This window comes from Muntiacus reevesi, chromosome 3 (genome assembly GCF_963930625.1).
Source record: "Muntiacus reevesi chromosome 3, mMunRee1.1, whole genome shotgun sequence".
Classification (NCBI taxonomy): Eukaryota; Metazoa; Chordata; class Mammalia; order Artiodactyla; family Cervidae; genus Muntiacus; species Muntiacus reevesi.
In genome coordinates this window covers 110,075,028-110,099,190 of record NC_089251.1, presented here as the reverse complement: position 1 = coordinate 110,099,190, position 24,163 = coordinate 110,075,028, and the positions used below count along the sequence as shown (strand labels likewise).

General features: G+C 43.5%; 1 protein-coding gene across 1 annotated transcript; it reads left to right on the top strand.

Annotated features, from left to right (window-relative positions):
* The first annotated feature begins 1,293 nt into the window (after positions 1 to 1,293).
* On the top strand, positions 1,294 to 6,536 carry SYF2 (SYF2 pre-mRNA splicing factor). Its single transcript, XM_065930078.1, has 7 exons — positions 1,294 to 1,380; positions 1,600 to 1,710; positions 3,169 to 3,294; positions 3,705 to 3,822; positions 4,142 to 4,232; positions 5,345 to 5,443; positions 6,223 to 6,536. The coding sequence occupies exons 1-7, from the start codon at positions 1,354 to 1,356 to the stop codon at positions 6,386 to 6,388; spliced, it is 738 nt and encodes a 245-aa protein (XP_065786150.1). The 5' UTR covers positions 1,294 to 1,353; the 3' UTR covers positions 6,389 to 6,536.
* Positions 6,537 to 24,163: the final 17,627 nt, after the last annotated feature.

Sequence of the window (24,163 nt, the reverse complement as noted above, 5' to 3'; positions counted from 1 at the left end):
GGCAAGAATACTGAAGTGGTTTGCCATTCCCTTCTCCAGTGGACCACATTTTGTCAGAACTCTCCACCATGACCCGTCTATCTTGGGTGGCCCTACATGGCATGGCTCATAGTTTCATTGAATTAGACAAAGCTGTGGCCCATGTGATCAGACTGGTTGGTTTTCTGTGCTTGAGGTTTTCAGTCTGTCTGCCCTCTGATGGAGAAGGATAAGAGGCTTATGGAAGCTTCCTGATGGGAGAGACTGACTGAGGGGGAAGCTGGGTCTTGTTCTGACAGGCGGGGCCATGCTCAGTAACTCTTTAATCCAATTTTCTGTTGGTGGGCGGGGCTGTGTTCCCTCCCTGTTTTTTGACCTGAGGCCAAACTATGGTGGAGGTAATGAAGATAATGGCGACCTCCTTCAAAACGTTGATGCAGGAACTGCTGCTCAGTGCCCCCAACCCTGCAGCAGGCCGTCGCCAACCCATGCCTCTGCCAGAAACTCCTGGACACTCAAGGGCAAGTCTGGGTCAGTCTCTTGTGGGGGTCACTGCTCCTTTCTCCTGGATCCTGGTGCACACAAGGTTTTGTTTGTTCCCTCCAAGAGTCTGTTTTCCAGTCCTGTGTAAGTTCTGGTGGCTCTCTGGTGGGGTTAATGGTAACTTCCTCCAAGAGGAAGAACCAGAGATCAAATTGCCAACATCCCCTCGATCATCAAAAAAGCAAGAGAGTTCCAGCAAAAGACTACTTCTGCTTTATTGGCTACACCAAAGCCTTTGACTGTGTGGACCACAACAAACTGGAAAATTCTTAAAAAGATGGGAATACCAAACCACCTGACCTGCCTCCCATCGATTTACAACACCGGTGGGGGGAAAAGAAAAATTAAACAGACTTGAAAAATCTCTTCCATACATTGAAGAGAATGAAAACGGTGCCATACGACAGTACTAAGGGTGTACGCGAGGCAAGGTAGTCAGGGGAAGACCTGCGTTGGAGGAGGTGACACAGTCTAAGCGCTGCGGGGAAAACACTTTCCGCTTAAGGGTGAGGTACACAGTTGAGGTAACTTTCCACAAGGTTCCCCTACCTTGGCTATGCTCCCCGACCCACCGGCTACCGAAAGCCTCCTGACCCGTCCCCGCCGCGCCCCTCCAGCCCCACCTCCCGCCTCTAGGCCTTTTGCGGCTGCGCAATACTCTGCCCAATTGAAAATGTCTCACTGCCAAAAAGGGCAGGGATTGGTCCTAAATTCCTGAGGCTGCCGGAAGAGGCGGGGTTTATGGTAGCTATTATTATATATTACCCGGCAGTCCAAAGGTCGGCGGAAGTGTTGGGTGTTGTTTCCGGAAGTGAGCAAGGAAAGCTTGAGATGGCGGCTGCGACTCTTGCCGAGAAGGTACGTGCTGGGTTCTACCCAGAGTTCTTAGTTGGGGAAGGTTCTGAGGGCAGCAGGGAAGAAAAGTGGAGGAAGTGCTTGTGTGCCGCGTCAGGAAGGCGCAGATAATGTGGGGTCTGGATCGGCGATGAGCGCTTGGCCCGGCCCGCGGGGGCTCACCTGGGCTGACCGGGGAGAAGCCGAACCGGCCCTTTCTTCAGCCTCTCCTCCGCCATCTAGGTTCCGGTGGGTGGAGCAGAGGAGCCCCAGCCTCCCGCAGGAGCCGAGGAGCTGGCCGCCCAGAAGCGCGAACAGAGACTGCGCAAATTCCGGGAGCTGCACCTGAAGCGGGTGAGTTGTCCCGGAGGCCACCTGACACTTGTCACCTGGCCAGGCCCGTGCAAGTTTGTGGAGGGAAGAGGAAGGCGCACCTATGCGTGTGACAGATCGGCAGAGCTGGATGAAAGTTCTGTCCCGGTGGTTCTCAACCTGGCAGCACATTGGAGTCACATTTGGAAATGGACATGCTTTCTCCAAACCTTTTTTCGAGTTTGGCGGGGGGGGGGTGGTCTCTCACTAACAGCCTCTTTGCAGTATGACTCCAGTGAACTCTTCCAAACAGAGGGAACACATGCAAAGGAAAGGAATTCATATCAGGGATAAGAGTCCAGCAAATAGCTGGCTGCAGTTGGAGCCAAGAAACAAAAAAGCATCTCTTGATGTTTCAACTCAAAGCGTCCTGACTGATAGCTTAGCCATGGTTTCACAAAATCCTCACTCACACTCAGACTACCACAGTGACAAAAGCAAAGCTGTACAGACCACAGAAATGACCACACAGCACCGTCTTCTGCTAACACCAGCGATAAATGCAGCACTAGTCTCACTCCCTTGCTCCTACCTCCTATATAAGAACTGAAGTATGTTCATAAAAACAATCATAGTATGCCTGACTTTCTGACCCTGCCTAAGCCAGAGCTTCCTTGAACCTCTCCCTCCAGTCACCTGATACAGACTCAAATTCTATAAGTAGCTCCTCCTAACACCTTTTCACTGAAATGTCTCCAGTTCCCGATGGTTTGCTGTATCCTTCAGTGTAGCAGATTTAGCTTTGACCACATATATGTTCTTGGTGTCTGTATGGCAGGAATGACACGTTGAAAGAAGTCTGTTTCTTTACCCAGAAATATTTGATACAGAATTAAACACACTTACATATTTACTTGGAGGGCCTGTGTAAAGAACGTGGGGTTGGATATTAAGATACGCATCTTCCTGGACTACTGCCTCCAGCCTGTGACCCAACAAACATCTAACTTAAGTTGCCCCTGAGATAGTGTGCTTGTTTTGGTTTATGTAGTTAATTTTTTTTAAAACAGACTCTTCATTCAGTAATTTAAATGGGGAGTGCCTTTCATTTGCCATAACGTAAACTGCTAAAATATCTAAAGAGCAGGAGTACTTGGGAAATGTTAGAGATACTATGATAGGTATTAAAGCGCCAGCCTCAAATTGAGGCTTCTTCCTTGAATTAGTCAGGATTAAAAGGGAATTGAAAGTAGAATTTTTTTTTCATAATGTGAGACATTAACCCCCAGGCATCTGGAATAGCACACCAGTACAGCTCAACACATTTCTTGACTGTATACAAATGTAAGACCTTGCTTAAAATCCTTTGATGGTTCTCTTGCTTTTAGGATAAATGGAGTCCCTTGTTACTGTGTCTACTTGGCCTTCTTTAAAGTGGGAAAAATTTGTTTGGATTTATTTTATGTTTCAGCCAACAACCTTTTGGGTTTATGGTTTTAGAATGAAGCTCGTAAATTAAATCACCAGGAAGTTGTTGAAGAAGATAAAAGACTTAAGTTACCTGCAAATTGGGAAGCCAAAAAAGCTCGTTTGGAATGGGAACTACAGGAAGAAGAAAAGAAAAAGGTTAGGAACTGCTCTGCTGTCTTCATAAGTGATCTATTCTATTGTATTGAGACAGTAAAAAAAAAAAAAGCTGTTTATCAGCTGCCACACTTTTGGCAAGTAATTTAATCTCCCTGTGATTGTGTTTTCTCATCTGTAAAATGGGATCTGTAATAATTAGTTGAGTTAATTATGAATTAAATGAGTCAGTGCATTTGGAACATTCAAAAGCAGGTCTGACACTGGATAAATGTTGAATAATTATTTTTTAGATTGGTGTATTCACTTCTTACATACAGTAGCAGATAACCAAATTTCTCCTTCACATAGTAATGGTTATTTTAAATACATTGCTTTGTATTCACTTAAAATAGATCAACCAATCACTTGTATCATAAGGGCAAGCATTAGCTTTTTTCCTTTCTTTTTAGGAATGTGCAGCAAGAGGGGAAGACTATGAGAAAGTGAAGTTGCTAGAAATCAGTGCAGAAGATGCAGAAAGATGGGAGAGAAAAAAGAGGAGGAAAAACCCTGACCTGGGATTTTCAGGTAAGACTGACCTTTGCGGGCCTCTGAGATAAGCATGTTTTCAGTGTTTCTGGCTTTAAGAAAGGATATGCCCCTTCGTGGAATATTCCCTAAGAGACTTACTCCTAAGAAAAATACAAATATACCACATACCAAAAGGCTCTACTTGAATCAGCAGGATCCCTTTATTCAGTGTGCTAAAATTAAAGCCTCTTTGGTCAGGATCTTCAGGATAGAGGCTATGCTAATAATTTTGATTTTTCTGATTTTGATTCATAATTTTGAATAGTTATGACCAAATAAGGTAGTATATCATTTCCAATTCTTGTTTTATTTTTAGATTATGCTGCTGCCCAGCTTCGCCAGTATCATCGACTGACCAAACAGATCAAACCAGACATGGAAACATACGAGAGACTGAGAGAAAAGCAGTAAGTTGACAGGATTAATGCAAGCCCTGTTTTCATCCTGAAGTGATACTGATGTGTTAAAACTTGTGTGTGTACATAAACGTATATACATAAGTACAGACGCACTGTAGTGCTTAGGTATGGATTATCAGTAGCAGTTTTTTTTGTTGTTGCTGTTTTTTGGCTGTGCCGGGTCTTTGTTGCACGTGGGTTTTCTCTAGTTAGAGCAAGTGGGAGCTGCTCTCCATTGAAGCTGCTCTCCATTGAGGTGCGTGGGCTTCTCTTGTGGATCACAGGCTCTAGGTGCGCAGGCTTCATTCGTTGCAACACTCAGGCTTAGTAGTTGCCGCACACAGGCCCTAGAGCATGTGGGCTTCAGTAGTTACGGGGCATGCGGTTAGTTGCTCTGTGGCATGTGGAATCTTCCTGGACCAGGGATCAAACCTGTGTTCCCTGCATTGGCAGGTAGACTTTTAACCACTGGACCACCAGAGAAATCCTCAACTGTGTAAGGATAGTTTCAGGTCTTGATGACACTGTTTACTGCTCGTCCACAGCAGTTAAGGCTAACCACATGATTATCTTTCTAGTGGAGCATTCTGCAACTGGGTGTTGAGAGATTATCATAGTTACTCTTATTTTGGGACATAGAATACTTTAGTGCCAGGATAGGTGAACTGCTGTAAAGGACTAGAGAATGATTATTTTAGGCTTAAAGGCTGTCTGGGCTCTGTCACAACTACTCCACTCTGCCCCTGTGGTGTGAAAGCAGCCATAGAGTAGTCACAGACAAATGGGTGGGCTGTGTCCCAGTAAGACTGTTTCTGTAAACAAGAGGCTGGAATTTGCTGGCCTGCTATAGTGGAAAGAGAACCTGAGGCTAGAAGCAAGTCCTTTAACCTCTGACCCTTGGCTCTTTCATCTGTAGAATGAAGGGGTTGGACTAGGTGATTTCTTAACTTTCATCCTTTACAATTCTGTATCCTCTTTTCTCTTGTTTTTTAAGAAAAGATGAGATAGGATCCCACAGTAAAGATACTTGTGTATTTTATCTCTCTTCATGAATGGTAGTTTAGCTTGAAAATGTGGCGCACTTGCAGTGTTACTTCAGGTCCATATTGCTGTCTTTTCAGTGGAGAAGAGTTTTTCCCAACGTCTAACAGTCTTCTTCATGGGACACATGTGCCTTCCACAGAGGAAATTGACAGGATGGTCATAGACCTGGAAAAACAGTGAGTACTCCATGCAGCAGCCAGTTCACTAAATGTTTCATGACAAAATGGACATAGGTGCTTAGAATGAATTAAGATAGAGATTCTACGTGCTCATTTCTGACCTTGCATCTCTAGTGGTATTGGGGACAGAGAGCAAGTATGAATTGAGTCCATTTGATTTGGAATGAAGATGTAAAATATTGATGGAATTGAGTTATTATAATTGAAAGTATAATTATTCTCTTTAAAGAAATTGTTCTTACTTCTACTTTAACAACCATGGCACTCTTTGATTTAAAGAAGTATAAATGTTCTAGTAAATTTACCTAAGTATATATTTGTGTTTCTTAATACTGATAGGGTTGTTTTTCCTGATATTGATCAAGAGAGCAAAATGAATTTAATTTATAGGCAGGCATACACTTCAGTATTAAGATTAGTGTCTAGTACATACTGTGTACTTTGTTTATATTAGCTGTGATTATTAATATAATTATTAATTATAATAACTATTAATATAATTACTGTTATAAATCATTTCCTTTACTTCATGTATCCAGTTCTGGCAGTGTATCATTGTTCTTTTAGAAGCATTCTGTAGATTTGTTTGTATTTACTGAATTTCATGGTTCATACCCAGGGATGTGCTGTTAATTGGCAGTTTCAACTTCATCTTGATGAAAACTGGGCTCCCCCACCCCAAAGTGTGCTAGTTTAAGTGTACTGATTTTATTTTTTGCCATGTTTTATTAATACGAAAAAGGAAGGCAGTTTTGAAATTTATTTTCTTCTCCCAGAATTGAAAAACGAGACAAATACAGCCGGAGACGTCCTTACAATGATGATGCAGATATTGACTACATTAATGAAAGGAATGCTAAATTCAACAAGAAGGCAGAAAGATTCTATGGGAAATACACAGCTGAAATTAAGCAGAATTTGGAAAGAGGAACAGCCGTCTAATCCCATTAAGAACTGTTTAGAAGCTTGAGGCTAGAGTGAAAATTTCTGCTAGCAAATTGAAGTTCTCTTCAGAGTTACACTGTAAACTAGAACTCCGTTTGTGCCCTCCCACCCAGCATTTAAAAATAAATGTTTTTTCTTAAATGTATACTTCATGTATATTTCCACATTTTTTGTGCTTGGATATAAGATATATTTCTTGTAATGTACTTGTTTTGTAAAAATCTACTTTGTATAAATTCTGTTATTTTTCTATGTATTTTAAATGTGTATGACTTGAATCTTGGAAGCATTTTGGGTCTAAGGAATGCTGGTAGCATATGTAAATGCTGTCACTGTTACTTTGGGTATTTCAGTGATTTTGATGAAATCTACAACTGGACTCAGGAACCATGTGGGGCTGTAGACTCCGTAGCTAAGGATGGGGATGAGGAAGATGCCAGTGGCTACAGGAGGGCAGGAGCAGGCGCTCCATGCAGGGCTGCTTAGGACCAAGTTCAGGAAGTAGAGTTGTCCTCCCGTAAACAGTGACCAGGTATAGTCCCCTTTTCAAAAGGAGATATCTTGTGGAGGAGAATCCCTACTAAACATTTTATCATTTAAAATAAGTATTTGGGGACTTGCCTGGTGGTCCAGTGGTTAAGAGCCTGCCTTCCTGGGTTTAATCCCTGGTTGGGGAACTAAGATCCCATATTCTCAGTAGTTTCAGTTGTGTCCGACTCTTTGAGACCCTATCGACTGTAGCCCGAGAGTCTCCTATGTCCATGGGATTTTCCAGGCGAGAACATGAGTGGGTTGCCATTTCCTTCTCCAAGATCCCACATGCCATGGGGCAACTAAGCCATGCCCTGCAACCGGAGAAACCCACATGCCTCAGCAAAGACTTAGCACAGTCAATAAATAAAATGAATATTTGTATTTATACATTTATATTAATGCAGATATACACACACATGCTTTCATTGCAAACATGGTCAAAATAATACAATGAGTCCTATAATTCAGTGCCTGTCTTTAATAATTACCAACTTATGTCAATCTTTGTTTCATCTTCATTTCTATCCACTTTCTATAACTCTCATGTTATTTTTGAAGCAAATATTAAATGTATAATTTCATCTATAAATATTTCACTATGTATCTGAAAGATAAAAAGACTACAATGCTATTATCACAATAATAGTCCTATTTTAATAAAACTAAAGAGTGAAAGATTGGTATTTTTTCTGTGTGATAAAAATGCTAAGTACCTAATTAGGACATTCCAAATTAAGAAAAACCTGAAACTCAAGAAAATTTCATAAAAACTTCAGCTTTAATATTTATAATTAGTAACCACTGATGATTATTCCCTTTTAAAATTTATGTAGTACTTTCTATTTCTGTTCTTATTTTATCTTCTAGCATTTAATCTATGTGCAGTTAGGTCTGACCACAGCCTGGATGCTACCTCTGAAAATAAATTATATATTTTTCTTAATATATATTTTTTATTGAAGTATAATTGACATAATGTTTCAGATGCACAGCAAGATGATTGAGTTATACACATTTTTGAAATTATTTTCCATTATAGGTTATTACAAGATACTATAATTCTTGTGCTAGACAGTAAACCTTTGTTGTGTGTCGCATATCTATTTTTTAAAATTAGAAATCTAGCATTCTATCCATATGAAGTCAAATGGAATCAAAATGTCATATTTTTTAGGCAAAAATTGATAAATTTTCTAAAATACATAGATTATTGATACGTGTACAAAAGCTTTTCTACTGTGCTTAAGAAAGGCTTGAGAAAAAACATCAAAAAGAAAAAAAGATGGAGAAATTGGAAAACTAAATGAAAAGGTAGCACTGAATATGAAATAGATGAAACAAGCTAAAAGATCATCATATAGTCCAGTTATTTTTAAACATGACTGCTCATTAGAAACATCTGGAGCTCTGGAGGGAAAAAAAGCAATACCTGGGTATTTGTATTTTTCAAAAACAAACTTCAAGATAATTCTGATTTATATGCATCTGGATTTTAAAAAGTGATTACAGGTTTTCCTATTAAATCATAGTTTTGGTGATACAGAGTTCTGTTTTTCTGTTGACCAATCATGATACAATGGTATTAAACAGTTAATAGCTACGTAATCACATTAGTGAAGAATATCAGCTTGCACAATCAATAGCCACACAAAAGAATTAAAATTGCAAGCCATAATGAGAACACAATTAACAATATAAAATAATTACATACAATTTGGAGGGTCAAGCAGAGTGATAAGTGAAAGTGCATATGTGCACCTATTTTCATTTGCCCAGCCAGTCTTCATGGTTGGTGCACTTAAATCTATTTACTCTTAACGTAATTATCGATATGTATAATCCTATTACTGTTTTCTTAATTGTTTTGAGTTTATTTTCTGTAGGTCTTTTCTTCTCTTGTGTTTCTTGTCTGTAGAAGTTCCTTTAGCATTTGATGTAAAGCTGGTTTGGTGGTGCTGAATTCTCTAAACTTTTTCATGTCTGGAAAACTTTTTTTTTTTGGAAAACTTTTGATTTCTCCAAATCTGGATGAGAGTCTTGTTGGGTAGAGTATTCTTGGTTGTAGGTTCTTCCCTTTCATCACTTTAAATATATCATGCCATTCCCTCCTGGCTTGTAGAGTTTCTGTTGAGAAATCAGCTGATAGCCTGATGGGAGTTCCCTTGTATGTTATTTGTTTTTCCCTTGTTGTTTTTAATCTTTTATCTTTGTCTTTAATTTTTGTCAGTCTGATTACTGTGTGTCTTGGTGTGTTGCTTCTTGGGTTTATCCTGCTTGGGATTCTCTGTGCTTCCTGGACTTGGTTGACTATTTTCTTTCCCATGTAGGGAAGTTTTTAGTTATTATCTCTTCAAATATTTTCTCAAGTCCTTTCTCTCTCTTTTCTCCTTCTGGGACCCCTATAATGTAAATGTTGGTGCATTTAATGTTGGTGCAGAGGTCTCTTAGGCTGTCTTCATTTTTTTTTTTTCCTTTTTTTTTTTTTCCCTATATTCTGTTCCACGTCATTGTTTTTCACCATTCTGTCCTCCAGATTATTTATCTGTTCTTCCTCAGTTATTCTGCTATTGATTCCTTCTAGTGTATTCACCTCTGTTTGTTCTTTAGTTCTTCTAGGTCTTTGGTAAACATGTCTTGTATCTTCTCTGTTGTTTTCCCAAGATTCTGGATTATCTTCTCTATCATTATTCTGAATTCTTTTTTCTGTAAGGTTGCCTATCTCCACTTCATTTAGTGTTTTTCTGAGGTTTTATGTTGCACTCATCTCCCATGCTAGGGCTTCCCTGGTGGCTCAGATGGTAAAGTGTTTGCCTACAATGAGGGAGACCTGGGTTCAATCCCTGGGTTGGGAAGATCTCCTGGAGAAGGAAATAGCAACCCACTCCAGTACTCTTTCCTGGAAAATCCCATGGAGAGAGGAGCCCGGTGGGCTACAGCCCATGGGGTTGCAAAGAGTTGGACATGACTGAGCGGCTTCACACCTTTCCCATGCTAGTAAGGCCATGCTTAAAATCTTGCATGCTAGGCTTCAGCCTTATGCACACCAAGAACTTCCAGATGTCCAAGCTGAACTTAGAAAAGGTGGAGGAACCAGAGATCAAATTGCCAACATTCACTGGGTCATAGGTTCAGTTCAATTGCTCAGTCAGTCCTCAGTTCAGTCGCTCAGTCGTATCCTACTCTTTGTGACCCCATGGACTGCAGCACACCAGGCCTCCCTATCCATTACCAACTCCCAGAGTTTACTCAAACTCATGTCCATTGAGTTGGTGATGCCATCCAACTATCTCATCCTCTGTCATCCCCTTCTCCTCCCACCTTCAATCTTTCCCAGCATCAGGGTCTTTTCAAATGAGTCAATTCTTTGCATCAGGTGGCCAAAGTATTGGGAGTTTCAGCTTCAGCATCAGTCCTTCCAATGAATATTTAGGACTGATTTCCTTTAGGATGGACTGGTTGGATATCCTTGCAGTCCAAGAGACTCTCAAGAGTCTTCTCCAACACCACAGAGAAAGCAAGGGAATTCCAGAAAAACATCTACCTCTGTTTCATCAACTATGCTAAAGCCTTTGACTGTGTGGATCATGACAAACTGTGGAAAGCTCTTGAAGAGATGGGAGTACCAGACCATCTTACCTGTCTCCTGAGAAACCTGTATGTGGGTCACGAAGCAACATTTAGAACTCTGTATGACACAACTGATTGGTTCAAGATAGAGAAAGGAGTATGACAGGGCTGTCTACTGTCACCCTGTTAGTTTAACCTATATGCCTAGCTGGATGAGTTACAAGCTGGAATGAAGATGGAGGAGAAACATCAACAACCTCAAAATATGTGGATGATACCATTCTAATGGCAGAAAGTGAAGAGGAAGTAAAGAGCCTTTGATGAGGGTGAAGCAGGAGAGTGAAAGAGCAGGCTTAAAGCTCAATATTAAAAAATTAAGATCATGGCATCTGGCTCCATTACTTCATGGCAAATAGAAGGGGAAAAGTTCAGAGTAGTGACAGATTTCCTCTTCTTGGGTCTAAAATCACTGTGGATGATGACTGCAGCCATGAAATCGGAAGACGATTGCTTCTTGGCAGGAAAGCGATGACAAACCTAGACAGTGTGTTGAAAGCAGAGACATTACTCTGCCAACAAAGGTCTGTATAGTCAAGGCTATGGTTTTCCCAGTGGTCATTTATGGTTGTGAGAGCTGAACTGTAAAGAAGGCAGAGTGCCAAAGAATTGATGCCTTTGAATTGTGGTGTTGGAGAAGACACCTGAAAGTCCCTTGGACAGCAAGGAGATCAAACCAGTCAATCTTTAGAGAAATCAACCCTGAATACTCATTGGAAGGACTGATGCTGAAACTCCAATATCTTGTTCATTTGATGTGAACAGCCAACCCGTTGGAAAAGTCCCTAATGCTGGGAAAGATTGAGGGCAGAAGGAGAAGAGGGCGTCAGAGAATGAGATGGCTGGATGGCATCACTGATGCCATGAACATGAACTTGGGCAAACTTCAGGAGATGGTTGAGGGACAGGAAGGCCTGGCATGCTGCAGTCCATAGGGCCACAAAGTGTCGGACACGACTGGGTGACTGAGCAACAACATGTTGTCCCTTCATCTGGGACTCTGGGCCATAACTTTCTGCTTTTTCATCATCATGGATGATGGTTTTGCTTTAGCCGCTGTGGGACTGTGGTTCTTGCTTCTGTCTGCCCTCTGCTGGAGGAGGCTTGAGAAAGCTTCCTGATGGGAGGGGCTGGTGATGGGAAAAACTGGGTCTTGCTGTGGTGGGCAGGGCCTTGCTCAGTAACACTTTAATCCAATTATCCGCTGATAGGTGGGGTTGAACTTCCTGGTGGCTTTTTGTCCTGAGGTGACCCAGCCCTGGGGACGACAGGCTCTGTGGTGGGGCTAATGGCAAACTCCAGGAGGGTTTGGGCCAAGGTGGACCTTCCCAGCCCGATGCTGCCAGTGCCACGCCCCTGTGGTGAGCCCCTGCCCGCCCACGCCGCCACAGGAGACCCTCCAACACTAGCAGGTAGTTTTGGTTCAGCCTTCTGTTGGGTCACTGCTCCTTTCCTCTGGGTCTTAGTGTGTGCAAGGTTTTGTTCATGCCTTCCAAGTCTGGAGTCTCTGTTTCCCCCACTCCTGTGGAAATCCTGTAATCAAATCCCGCTGACCTTCAAGGCCAGATTCCCTGGGGATTCCCAGTCCCTTTGTCAGATCCCCCGGTTAGGAAGCCTGAGGTGTGGTCCAGAACCTTCACAACAGTGGAGAACTTCTCTGGTATTATTGTTCTCCAGTTTGTGGGTCACCTTCCTGGCAGGTATGGGATTTGATTTTATGGTGATTATGCACCTCCTACCATATTGCTTCCTCTTTGTCCTTGGATGTGGGGTGTCTTTTTTGGCGGGTCCTAGCATCCTCCTATTGATGGTTGTTCAACAGTTAGTTGTGATTTTGGTGCTCTGGCAGGAGATGAATGCACATCCTTTTATGCCACTATCTTGAACATGAAGCTCCCGAAAATAAACATATTTCATCTCCCATTTCCATTACCTTAGTTCAAGTCTTTAATCCTGAGTATTGCAATAGCCTTAAACAAAAAACACATTAAAACACATTGTCAAAAAGAATCTGGCAAGGTGTTTACAAGAATATATGAGCCAGCAGGGTTTATTTTAAGAATGCAAGAGTAACTTGAAGGCCTGTTAATTGCCTGTCCAGCATCAATTCTCTTCATAACCAACCAAACCCTGATTTTTGGGGTGAATTTGTGGTAAAATTTCCAGCTAAACGTTTTGTTTCCCCAGACTGACCTGCCGTTCCAGTTGTCAAATGTTACAGTTCTGGCTAAGATGACACAATCTAATCAGAGAAATCTTTTGCTTTCCTCATAAGGGAGCCACTCCCTGCTTCCCCCTTTCTTCTTCCTGCTTGGATCATACATGAGAGGGCTGGAGTTCTAATAGCAGCCTTTTTGTGCTATGAGGTAACAAGCACAAGGACAAACTTAATGTGCCGAGGAGAGTGGAGCTTGCATTCCTGTTGGCAGCACTGAGCAGCTGCACCAGCCCTAGATACCTGCCTCTCATCTTCCTGTTACCTGCCGCTGAATAAATGCATGAACAATTCATGGTTCGATTTCAGGACAAATGTGAAATATACAAAGATCAGTCGTTTTTCTCCATTGTAGAAATAAATACCTAGAAATGGAGATGGGAGGAAATAGTTGCAATACAGTAAAAATTAGTATATGTATATGCATATATATTTATATATATTGGCCAAGCCTGTGGCATGTGGGATATAAGTTCCCCGACCAGGAGTGAATCCATGCCCCCTGAATTGGGAACAAAGAGTCTTAACCATCGGACTACCAGGGAAGTCTCTAGAATATATTTGTTGTGGAGTCTGCTCCCTGTGGGTGGGGTTGGACCAGCGGCTTGTGAGGGTTTCCTGGTTGGGGGAGCTTGTGTCTGTGTTCTGGTGGATGGAGCTGGATCCTCTCTGGAGGGCAATTCAGTGTCCAGTAGTGAGTTCTGGGTGTCCATGGGCTTTCCAGGTGACACTAGTGGTAAAGAATCCACCTGCCAATGCAGGAGACATAAGAGATGCAGGTGCAATCCCTGGGCTGAGAGGATCCCCTGGAGAGGGAAATGGAAACTCACTCCAGTAATCTCGCTTGGAGAATCCCATGGACAGAGGAGCCTGGTGGGCTATGGTCCATAGAATTGCACAGAGTCGGACATGATTAAAGCGACTTAGCACACATAGAAAAGCACGCATATGGGTTTGGTATGGCTTCGGGCAGCCTGTCTTTTAATGTTCAGGGTTGTGTTCCTGTTTTGCTGGAGGATTAGCATGGAGTGTCTTGCACTGGAGCTTGCTGGCTCTTGGGTGGAGTTTGGCCTCAGTGTAGGTATAGATGTGCATCAGCAGATGCATGGATACGGAAGTGTGGTACATATACACAATGGAATATTACTCAGATATAAAAAGGAATGCATTTGAGTCAGTTCTAATGAGGTGGATGAACCTGAAGCCTATTACACAGAGTGAAGTAAGTCAGAAAGAAAAAGACAAATACTGTATATTAACGCACACACACACACACACACACACACACACATATATATATGGAATTTAGAAAGATGATACCAATGATCCTACATGCAGGGCAGCAAAGGAGACACAGATGTTAAGAACAGAATTTTGGACTCAGTGGGAGAAGGCAAGGGTGGGAGGATTTGAGAGAATAGCATTGAAACATGTATATTACCATATGTAAAATAGATGACCAGTGCAAGTTCAATGGATGAAGCAGGGCACCCAAATATGGTGCTCTGGGACAACCCAGAGGGATGGGGTGGGGAAGGAGGTGGGAGGGGGGTTCAGGATAGGGGGACACATGTATACCTGTGGCTGATTCATGTTGAATGTGGCAAAAGCCATCACAGTATTGTAAAGTAACTATGCTCCAATCAAAACAAATTAATTAACTGAAAAAAAATGTGTTGTTGTTTAGTTGCTAAGTTGTATCTGACTCTTTGTGACCCCGTGGACTGTAGCCTGCCAGCTCTTCTGTCCGTGGGATTTCCCAGGCAAGAATACTGGAGTGGGTTGCCATTTCCTTCTCCAGGGGATCTTCCCGACCCAGGAATCAAACCCGTGTCTCCTGCACTTGCAGGAGGATTCTTCAGCCGCCTGGGTTAAGTGAGAAGGCACAGGATCTATGTGAAGAAAATTCTAAAATCTAACTGAAAGAGTTAACATGAGACTTCAACTTTCAGTCAAGATGGAGGGATGGGAGATGGATTTACCTTGCCACTTGAAGCAAAAACAAACAAAAAAAGTTTATGTGAAACAGTTTTCTCTCTTTCACTGTGTTACATCTAGCTGCAGCACGCAGAATCTTCACTGCGTCACGTGTATCTTTGGTCTCAGAGGCTGGACTCTCTTCTTGTGGCACTCTGGCTCAGTAGCTGTGGGCTCAGTTGCCCTGCAGCACGTGGGATCTTAGTTCCTGGACTAGGGATCTAACACACATCCCCTGCATTACAAGGCGGATTCTTAACCACCGGGTCACCAGGGAAGTCCCAGCGGTTTTCAAGATCCTGGAAATAAAGTCAGGAGGGCCGGTGGTTCCTAAGAGAGGAAACAAGGGTAGCCCTAAGATCAACTGAGCTCATTGTGTTTAAAGAACGTCCAGGCTATGGCGCATGGTGGGAGAAGCCAGGCAGAGCCCGGAGGTGTCCTTCGTTGAAGAGACAGAGCCGAAAGTCTGGGGACACCACCGCGGCAAAGCTCGCAGTACAGAGTGCTGGGGAGAAGGGAGCTGCAGGCAGAACTGGGAAAGTCTGCAGAGGTCTCAGCAAGCATAAGGCAGGATATGGTGTGAGGACATGACCGCAGGCTGACGGGAGAACAGCGCCTGGCACCACGCACGGCCAGGAAGAGTGGTACCCACCAGCTGAGCTGGAAAACTTCATGTTTCACGGCTGAGGTTTTGCCTCAGTGGTGGAGATTAATTAGCCTGGGACTAAACACTGCTTGGGTCTTGCCTAAAAATCTTAGACGTTCAGACCTAAAAGAATCAAATGGTTTCCCTCAGACATACAGAGCAGGCTTGTGGACGCAGTGGGGGAAAGGGAGGGAGGCATGAATGGAGGGAATAGCATGGAAACATATGTATTACCACATGTCAAATAGCTAGCTGGTGGGAATCTGCTTTATGACTCAGGAAGCTCAAATTGGTGCTCGTGACAACATGGGGGGGTGGATAGGGTGGGAGACGGGAAGGAGGTAAAGAGGGAGGGGACACGTGCATATCTATGGCTGATTCATCCTAACATACGGCAGAAACCAACACAATATTGTAAGCAATTATCCCCCAATGAAAAATAAATTCATTTAAAAAATCTAAAGAAAGAATCAAACTGCTTTCAAATAATTTAACTATATCCCAGGACAACGATTAAGAATCATTATAATAAACACAGAAATATTCAGTACCTAAAAAATCAAGTTCACAGTGTCTAGCATCTTCAGAGAAACAGGAAAATAGGACTCATAATGAGAAGAAAAGTAAATCAACCTGAACTTACCAAGAAGTGACACAGACGTTTGAAATAAGAGATAAGTCAGTTACTATAACTGTACTTCACATGTTCAAAAAGTTAAGAAGAGACATGAAAAGGCCTACATTGAACTTCTTGACGTGAAAATTACATGTCTAAGATGAAAAATACACTGAATGGGCTTAACTGTAGATTAGACATCACAGCAGAAAGTAGTGGACTTGAAGACATAGCAACAGAAACCCTCCAAAAGGCAAGATAGAAAGTAAAAGAATTAAATAATAAGCAGGGTATCAGTGAATTAGGGGACCCTGTATGTGTAATTTGGAATTTCCAGGAGATAGGAGGGAAGACACTCCTGCCCATAAAAGGCTCTGAATCTGAAGTCTAGTCTTTGTTTGTCAAAAGACAAGAAAATATGAGAAATGTCATGAAAGACATATTAGCACCAAGCTGAGGTCTCTTCCTTGACTTTAGCCGCAAAGTTCAAAAGGGACCACCTGTCTCAGGTGTGCTTACCTTCGAAACACATCTTGTCCGGAAAATTCTGTGCAGGGAGAATGGAGATGATTTATGTCAGTCTTTCCGAACACATCCATGGGTCTGATGAAACTGAGTGCCTAGAAAAGGAAGTGAGGTCTATTTGGGGGGACATAGAGGATGTGGCTGGAAACAGAGGCAATGTTAGCGAGCCCCCTCTGACATCAACCTGACCGCTGCTGAGGCCCCATTGGTGGTCTAGTCGTGTCTGGCTCTTTGAGACCCCATGGACTGTAGCCCACCAGGCTGCTCTGTCTACGGGATTTCCCAGGCAAGGATACTAGAATGGGTTGCCATTTCCTTCTCCAGGGGATCTTCCATCAAACCTGGGTCTCCTGCATTGTAGGCAGGGTCTTTACGGACTGAGCCATCAGGGAAGCCCATTGGCCATGACTTATTCTAAGAGGGAGGGGGCAGTGGTCCTGTTTAAATTTGCACTCCCCCACCCACCCTCAGCAGTCTTGTCTGGGTAAGCCCCTCTGACAGTATTCCTTCCTAGCTGCCCTCCCATCAGGGCAGGGCTGCTCCCCACTAACCCTATTCTTCAACACTGTGACATCTCAGTGGGGACACCTTCCTCACTGGCTCATTGATTTCAGAGGCCTTGCCAGAGAAATGGAGGCTTAATTCTCACTTGATTCAACTGTGTTCTCCCATTTGGGAGGCTGGTTGAACGGTTTGGGGTCAGGTGGTGAAGCTGCTCATAACAAAATAATCTCTCATAGTTACAGTTAGTTGTATTTAGCACAGTCTTCTCAGCTGGCCTGGGGTGAGTTTGCCCCTGTTGGCTTCTTCTTAAGGCCTTAGTAAAATGGGAGGGGGTGGGTGGCTACTACAAATAACCTCACAGGATGGTTGTTGGTATTAAAAGAATAATCCATGCAAAGCTCTTAGTGCCATGGGCTTTGTTGTTGCTGTTGTTCAGTTGCTAAGTCGTGTCTGACTCTTTGCAACCCCATGGACTATAGCACTCCAGGCTCCCCTGTCTAAAACTATGTCCTGGAGTTGGCTCAGACTCATGTCTATTGAATTGGTAATGCTATCTAACCATCTCATCCTCTGCTGCTCCCTTTCTCTGTTTGCTTTCAGTCTTTCCCAGCATCAGGGGCTTTTCCAAGGAGTCAGGTTTTTGCATCAGGTGGCCAAAGTATTGGAGCTTCAGCTTCAGCATCAGTCCTGCCAATGAATATTCACAGTTGATTTCCTTTAGCATTGACTGGTTTGATCTCCTTATAGTTCAAGGTACTCTGAAGAGTTTTCTCCAGCACCACAATTTGAAAGCATCAGTTCTTTGGTGCTCAGCCTTCTTTATGGTCCAGCTCTCACACCTGTACATGACTTCTGGAAAAACCATAGCTTTGACTAGATGGACATTTGTTGGCAAGATGATGTCTCTGCTTTTTAATATGTGGTCTAGAATTTGTCATAGCTTTTCTTCCAAGGAGCAAGCGTCTTTTAATTTCATGGCTGCACCATCCACAAGGATTTTGGAGCCCGAGAAAACAAAATCTGTTACTGCTTCCACTTTTCCCTCTTCTCCTTGACATAAAGTGTGCAGGGTAAATGCTCCTGCATCTTGGCAGTTCCTGTGGTCAGCCTCATGTTCCCAAACAGGACTCTCCTCTCTCCTTTTTCATGGCAAGAGACCCTGTGCATTAGCCATTAAAAGCACAGATTTGGGGGAGTTTCCTGGTGGTCTAGTGTGGATTTGGTGCTTCACTGCTGTGTCCCGGGTTCAATCCCTGGTCACAGAACTGAGATTCTGCAAGCCACATGGTGTGGCCAAGAAAAAAGAAAGCAGACTCAGGTGTCAAACAACCTAGATTCAAATCTCAGTTCTTCCATTTATCAGGCAAAAATTCTTGGACAAGTCACCTGTACTGTTCACTAGGGCTTCCCTAACAGAATACTATAGACTAGGTGGCTTAAACTGTAAAAATTTCCTTGTTCAAAATTTTGGAGGCTAGAAGTCCAGGCTCAAGGTGCCGGCAGGTCTGGTTTCTGACAAGGGCCCACTCCTTGGCTTGCAGATGGCTACTGTGCTAACCTTACTTACTTACAGTGTGTTAGCCTTCTTGCTGTGCTAACAAGTCCTCTTCTCTGTGCATGTGTATTCCTGGAATCTCTTCCTCTTCTTATAGGGACACTGATTCTATTGGATTAGGGCCCCACCCTTAGGACCTCATTTAACCTTAATGACCACTTTAAAGGCTCCATCTCTAAATCTAGTCTTACGGGGGGGTTAGGGTTTCAGCATATTAATTTGGGGTGACATGATTCAGTCCATAATATAAGCCAGCTACTTTGTGCTTCAGTTTCTCCAGCTCTAAAACGTGTTAATAATGCCTACCTCTGAGGACTGTTGAGAGGATTTAATGAGTATAATGCACTTAGACGTGTCTGGTTTATAGCAGATACCATGTGAGTTATAATAATAATAACAAAATGAATAAGTATTGTCCCCATGGAGATTTTCTATACTCTTCCAAATCAAGATAATACCAATTTATTATTATGATTTGGCTATGTTACACGGCATGTGGGATCTTAGTTCCCAGACCAGAGCTTGAACCTGCACCCCCTGTATTGGAAGCACAGAGTGTTAACCACTGGGCCATCAGGGAAGTCCCAATAATGCCAAGTTGAACGTTCAGAAATCTTTAAGAGAGGTAGGATTTCTGTGTGATTTTGCTCCCTGCCCCCAAAAGTCTGGATTTTTTTTTTTTTAGGACCAGCAGAGACTTCCTCTTTCTGCTGATCTGAAGCTTTGAAGAGATAGGAAACCCAGGAGCTTTGATGTCCCCCTTCCCCCAGCACTGAGAGGTGCTGCAGCAGTGGCCTTCCTCCTTCAGCAAAGCTCTCTTCAGAGCTCACTGCTTATCCGGGATTAACCTCATGCTCCCTAGGGCTGCTTCTCCAATCCAAGGCAGTTAGACTCAAAGTCCGGTCTCTGACAAATGACAACCACTTGCAGAGCCCAGAAATCTGAGAACAAGAGGTCTCACCTGGATTTTTGCTGTGGTTAGAACCAGCGTATGCTAAGTCACTCAGTCATGTCCGACTCTTTGCGACCCCATGGACTGTAGCCCACCAGGCTCCTCTGTCCATGGGATTCTCCAGGCAGGAAGACTGGAGTGGGTTGCCATGCCCTCCTCCTCCGGGGGAATCTTCTCAATCCAGGGATCGAACCTAGATATCTTATGTCTCCTGCATTGGCAAGCAGGTTCTTTACCACTAGCGCCACCTGGGAAGCCCCAGTGGAACCAGCACTTAAAATCAAATCATTAAAATAAAAACAAAAAAAAATTCCTTATCTATAAAATGTTCATGTTTTGAACGAATAGTTTAGCTTTGGATCCAGTCCTGTTTCTGTGGATGAGGTTATCGCATTTTCGTTTGGAAATCTCTAGGCTGTTGGGAGCTCAACAGGCTGGAGGGACGATGAGAAACTGGGAGATACTGACATCTCAGGTGGCTGAAACCTGTATGTGTTCGTGCTAGTGCGTGGTGTGTGTGTGCTGGGAGGGGCAGGTGTGCGTTTCTTCGGCTGGAAGTGACCCTTTAGGGAAAGATGCAGAAAATAACTAACAATCTCAGAAATGCTCTACACTGTGTGGAGTGTTCCAGAATATCACTCACCACATGTATGTAAAAGTAAAACACCTAAAATACACCACCACTTTTACAAAATCCTGCTTCGGCATTTCTCATTCTTATTAATATAATAGAAGCCCTCAAATAAAGAGTGGTCTCGTTCTCACCTGTTGCTTAGGCCCTTGTGTGGGGCCTTAAGGGACAGAGCCTGACAACAGGAAGTGGTGGGGAAGGAAAGCAGGGACCATTAAACAGCCTTTTGGAAAGATCCTGGTCACCGTTTAGCGCCCTCTTGTGGGATTTGAGGAACATAGCTTCAAAATCAGTCGTATTTTTTTTTAAATCCAAGAAAAACATTCAGCCTTTCCCTAGATAGAACATTAACCCATTGTAATTTAGAAAATTAAATTCTTCTATTATTCCAATTGGAAGGCTCAGAGGGAAGTATGGAATTTGATTAGTTTATGAAATCCCTGATTATGGAAGCCACAGAACTAACTTAAATATCTTTAAAAAGACTGAGCTATGACTTACATATTTTTACGCACTTAAAAACCTGTGTAACCACTAGACAGATCAAGCCTAGAGGGATCCTTCGTGATCTCTCACTGTCAAGCCATCCGCCAAAGTTAACCATTATTCTGTCCTATATTTCCTCCAGTTAGTTTGCCAGTTTTGAGCTCCCCACAGATGGAATCATACAGTATCTAGTTTTCAGGGTCTGACTCTCTTAGGCCAACATTTGTCCAGGCTGTGTGCAGGGCTGGCTTAAACTTTAAATCCCCTTCCAACTCTGAGATCATCTAATTCTACAAGGAAAGAAAACAGTGTGAGAGAGGTCTTTTTAAATACTGATTTATTTGGCTGTGTCGGATCTTAGCTGCGGCACGTGGTCTTTGATGCACCTCTCCGGGCCTTCTGTTGCTGCACACGGACTCTCTCGCTGTGGCTCACCAGCTTAGTTGCTCCGCAGCATGTGAGATCTCAGTTTCCCCGATCAGGGATCTAACCCACATCCCCTGCATCGGGAGGGGGATTCTTAACAATTGGCTTACCAGGGAAGCCCCTTAAGCGAGATCTCTGATGGTGATAGTTTCAGGCTCTTTGGAGAATGGGGATGACTTTGAAAGGAGAAGATGTCCATGAGCTGTTCCCCCACTGCATGTGGCCCGTGGGGGCGGGTAGATGACCGATTTCTTTAATTGATGACTCTTCAGGTCCAGAGGAGCTGTGCTCCTTGACTGTACTCCAGAAGCCTCGGTTCCTTCTGAATCTGATTTAGATGATCATATCCTGGACTTTAAGCTGGGCTGTAATGGGATGAGGTTTGGTGGTTTGCAGGAGGGGACCAGTACATTTTGCATGTGGGAAGGAGGTGAATTTTTGTTGCTGAGGGGATGGGCTGTGGTAGGTTGCAATTTCCAAAGATGGCCATACCCCTAACCTACCCCTTCTGCGTGCTCTTCCTACAATTTGATGTTGTTGATCCTTCATCATCAGACGGAGGTTAGTTTCCTAGCTCTGCTCTGACAAAGTACAGTTGCCCTTGGGTATCTGCAGGGGATTGATTTTAGGAGCCTCCATGACACCAAAATTCGAGGATGTTCTCAAGTCCCAGACTTGGCCCTCCATATCTGTGCATTCTGCATCCGAGGATATGGGCTGACAGTGCCACAAACCGGGTGACTTGAACCACAGACCCTTATGGTCTCTCAGTTCTGGAGGCTGGTTGTCTGAGATCCAGGGGTTGGCAGGCTTGTTGCCATCTGAGGTCTGTGAAGGAGAATCTCCTCCCTGTCTCTTTGCTAGCTCTGAGGGGTTTTCTGGCACTCTTTGGCATGTCTTGGCATGTAGCAAGATCACTCTGATTTCTTCATCTTCATGTGGTGTTCTCCTGGTGTGAGTTAACTGTCTTCAAATTTCCTCAATTTATAAGGATACCACTTGTTTGAAAAAGGGCCCACCTTAATGACTTGATTTTAACTTGATTAGCTCTGTAAAGATCCCATTTCCAGATAAGGTCACAGGCTGAGGCATGGGGATTAAGACTTCCACACATGAATTTTGCTGGGGTATATGTATTAGAGAAACAGAACCAACTTGTATATGTAGTTTTATGCACATGTATACAATCTCTATATAAATTTCTCCATATAGACGGATGTGTTATGAGAAACTGGCTCACATGATTTTGAAGGCTGAGAAGTCCCACAATCTTCCATCTGCAAGCTGGAGACCCAGGAAGGTCAGTGGTAAAACTCAGTCTGAGTCTGAAGGCCTGGGAACCAGGGGAGCTGAAGGTGTGAGTTCTAGTCCAAGAGCAAGAAGAGACTGATGTCCCAGTTTAACAGGCAGGATGGAAGAGGATGGATCCTCCCTTCCTCCTCTTTCTGTTCTATTCAGGCCTCCAGCAGATTGAAGGCTGCATGATCCTACCCATACTGAGGAGGGAAATCTGCTTTACTGAGTCCACTGATTCAAACATGAATCTCATCTGGAAACAGCTTCACAGACACACTCAGAAAGAAAGTGGACCAGTCCAACCGACACATGAAAGAAAGCATCACGGTGCATACTGCAATCCATAACCAGGAGGGACTGCGTTTCTCCTCCTTGAGCTTGGATGGGTCTTTGTAACCATGATGGAAGTGATGCTGAGTGACTTCAGAGGTTCAGTCACAGAGGCAATATGGCTTCCACCTGGTTCTCTCTCAGGAATCCAGCCACCATGTTTTGAAGAGCTTGCATAGGCCTGGTGAAGGTCTTAATCTATAGCCAGCATCAATTGCCAGACATTTGAGTGATATTTGCTGTTTCAATCCCCAGCCTTCGAGTCTTCCCATTGAGGCCCAGATATTGTATAGCAGAGTCAAGCCACCCTGCCCATGTCTCATCCACAGAAACTGTGAGAGATAATTAATTGTGGCTGTGTTTTAAGCCACTAAGTTTTAGGATGATTTGTTACACAGCATAGCTAACTAATGCTGAAGCTGAAGCTCCAATACTTTGGCCACATGATGCAAAGAACTGACTCATTAGAAAAGACCCTGATGCTGGGAAATATTGAAGGCAGGAGGAGAAGGGGATGACAGAGGATAGGATGGTTGGATGGCATCACCGACTCGATGGACATGAGTTTGAGGAAGCTCTGGGAGTTGGTGATGGACAGGGAGGCCTGGTGTGCTGCAGTCCATGGGGTCACAAAGCGTCAGACATGACTGAGCAACTGAACTGAACTGAATAGCTATCTAATACATGCTACTTACCTCATAGGGTTCTGGTGAAGTTTAAATGAACAAGTATTACACTTGTATGTATGCTTGATATACAGCAACTTCAGTTCAGTACAGTTGCTCAGTCGTGTCCAACTCTTTGTGACCTGATGAACTGCAGCACGGCAGGCCTCCCTGTCCATCACCAACTCCCAGAGTTTACTCAAACTCATGTCCATTGAGTTGGTGATGCCATCCAACCATCTCATCATCTGTCGTCCCCTTCTTCTCCCACCTTCAATCGTTCCCAGCATCAGGGTCTTTTCAAACGAGTCAGCTCTTTGCATCAGGTGGCCAAAGCATTGGAGTTTCAGCTTCAAAATCACTCAGGACTGATCTCCTTTAGGATAGACTGGTTGATCCTTGCAGTCCAAGAGACTCTCAAGAGCCTTCTCCAACACCACAGTTAAATAGCATCAATTCTTCGGCGCTCAGCTTTCTTTATAGTCCAACTCTCACATCCACACATGACTACTGAAAAACGATAGCCTTGACTAGACAGACCTTTGTTGGCAAAGTAAAGTCTCTGCTTTTTAATATGCTATCTAGGTTGGTCTTAACTTTCTTTCCAAGGAGCAAGCGTCTTTTAATTTCTTGGCTGTAATCACGATCTCCAGTGACTTTGGAGTCCCCCAAAATAGTGTCTGCCACTGTTTCTACTGTTTCCCTGTCCATTTGGCATGAAGTGATGGGACCGGATGCCATGATCTTAGTTTTCTGAATGTTGAGCTTTAAGCTAACTTTTTCACTCTCC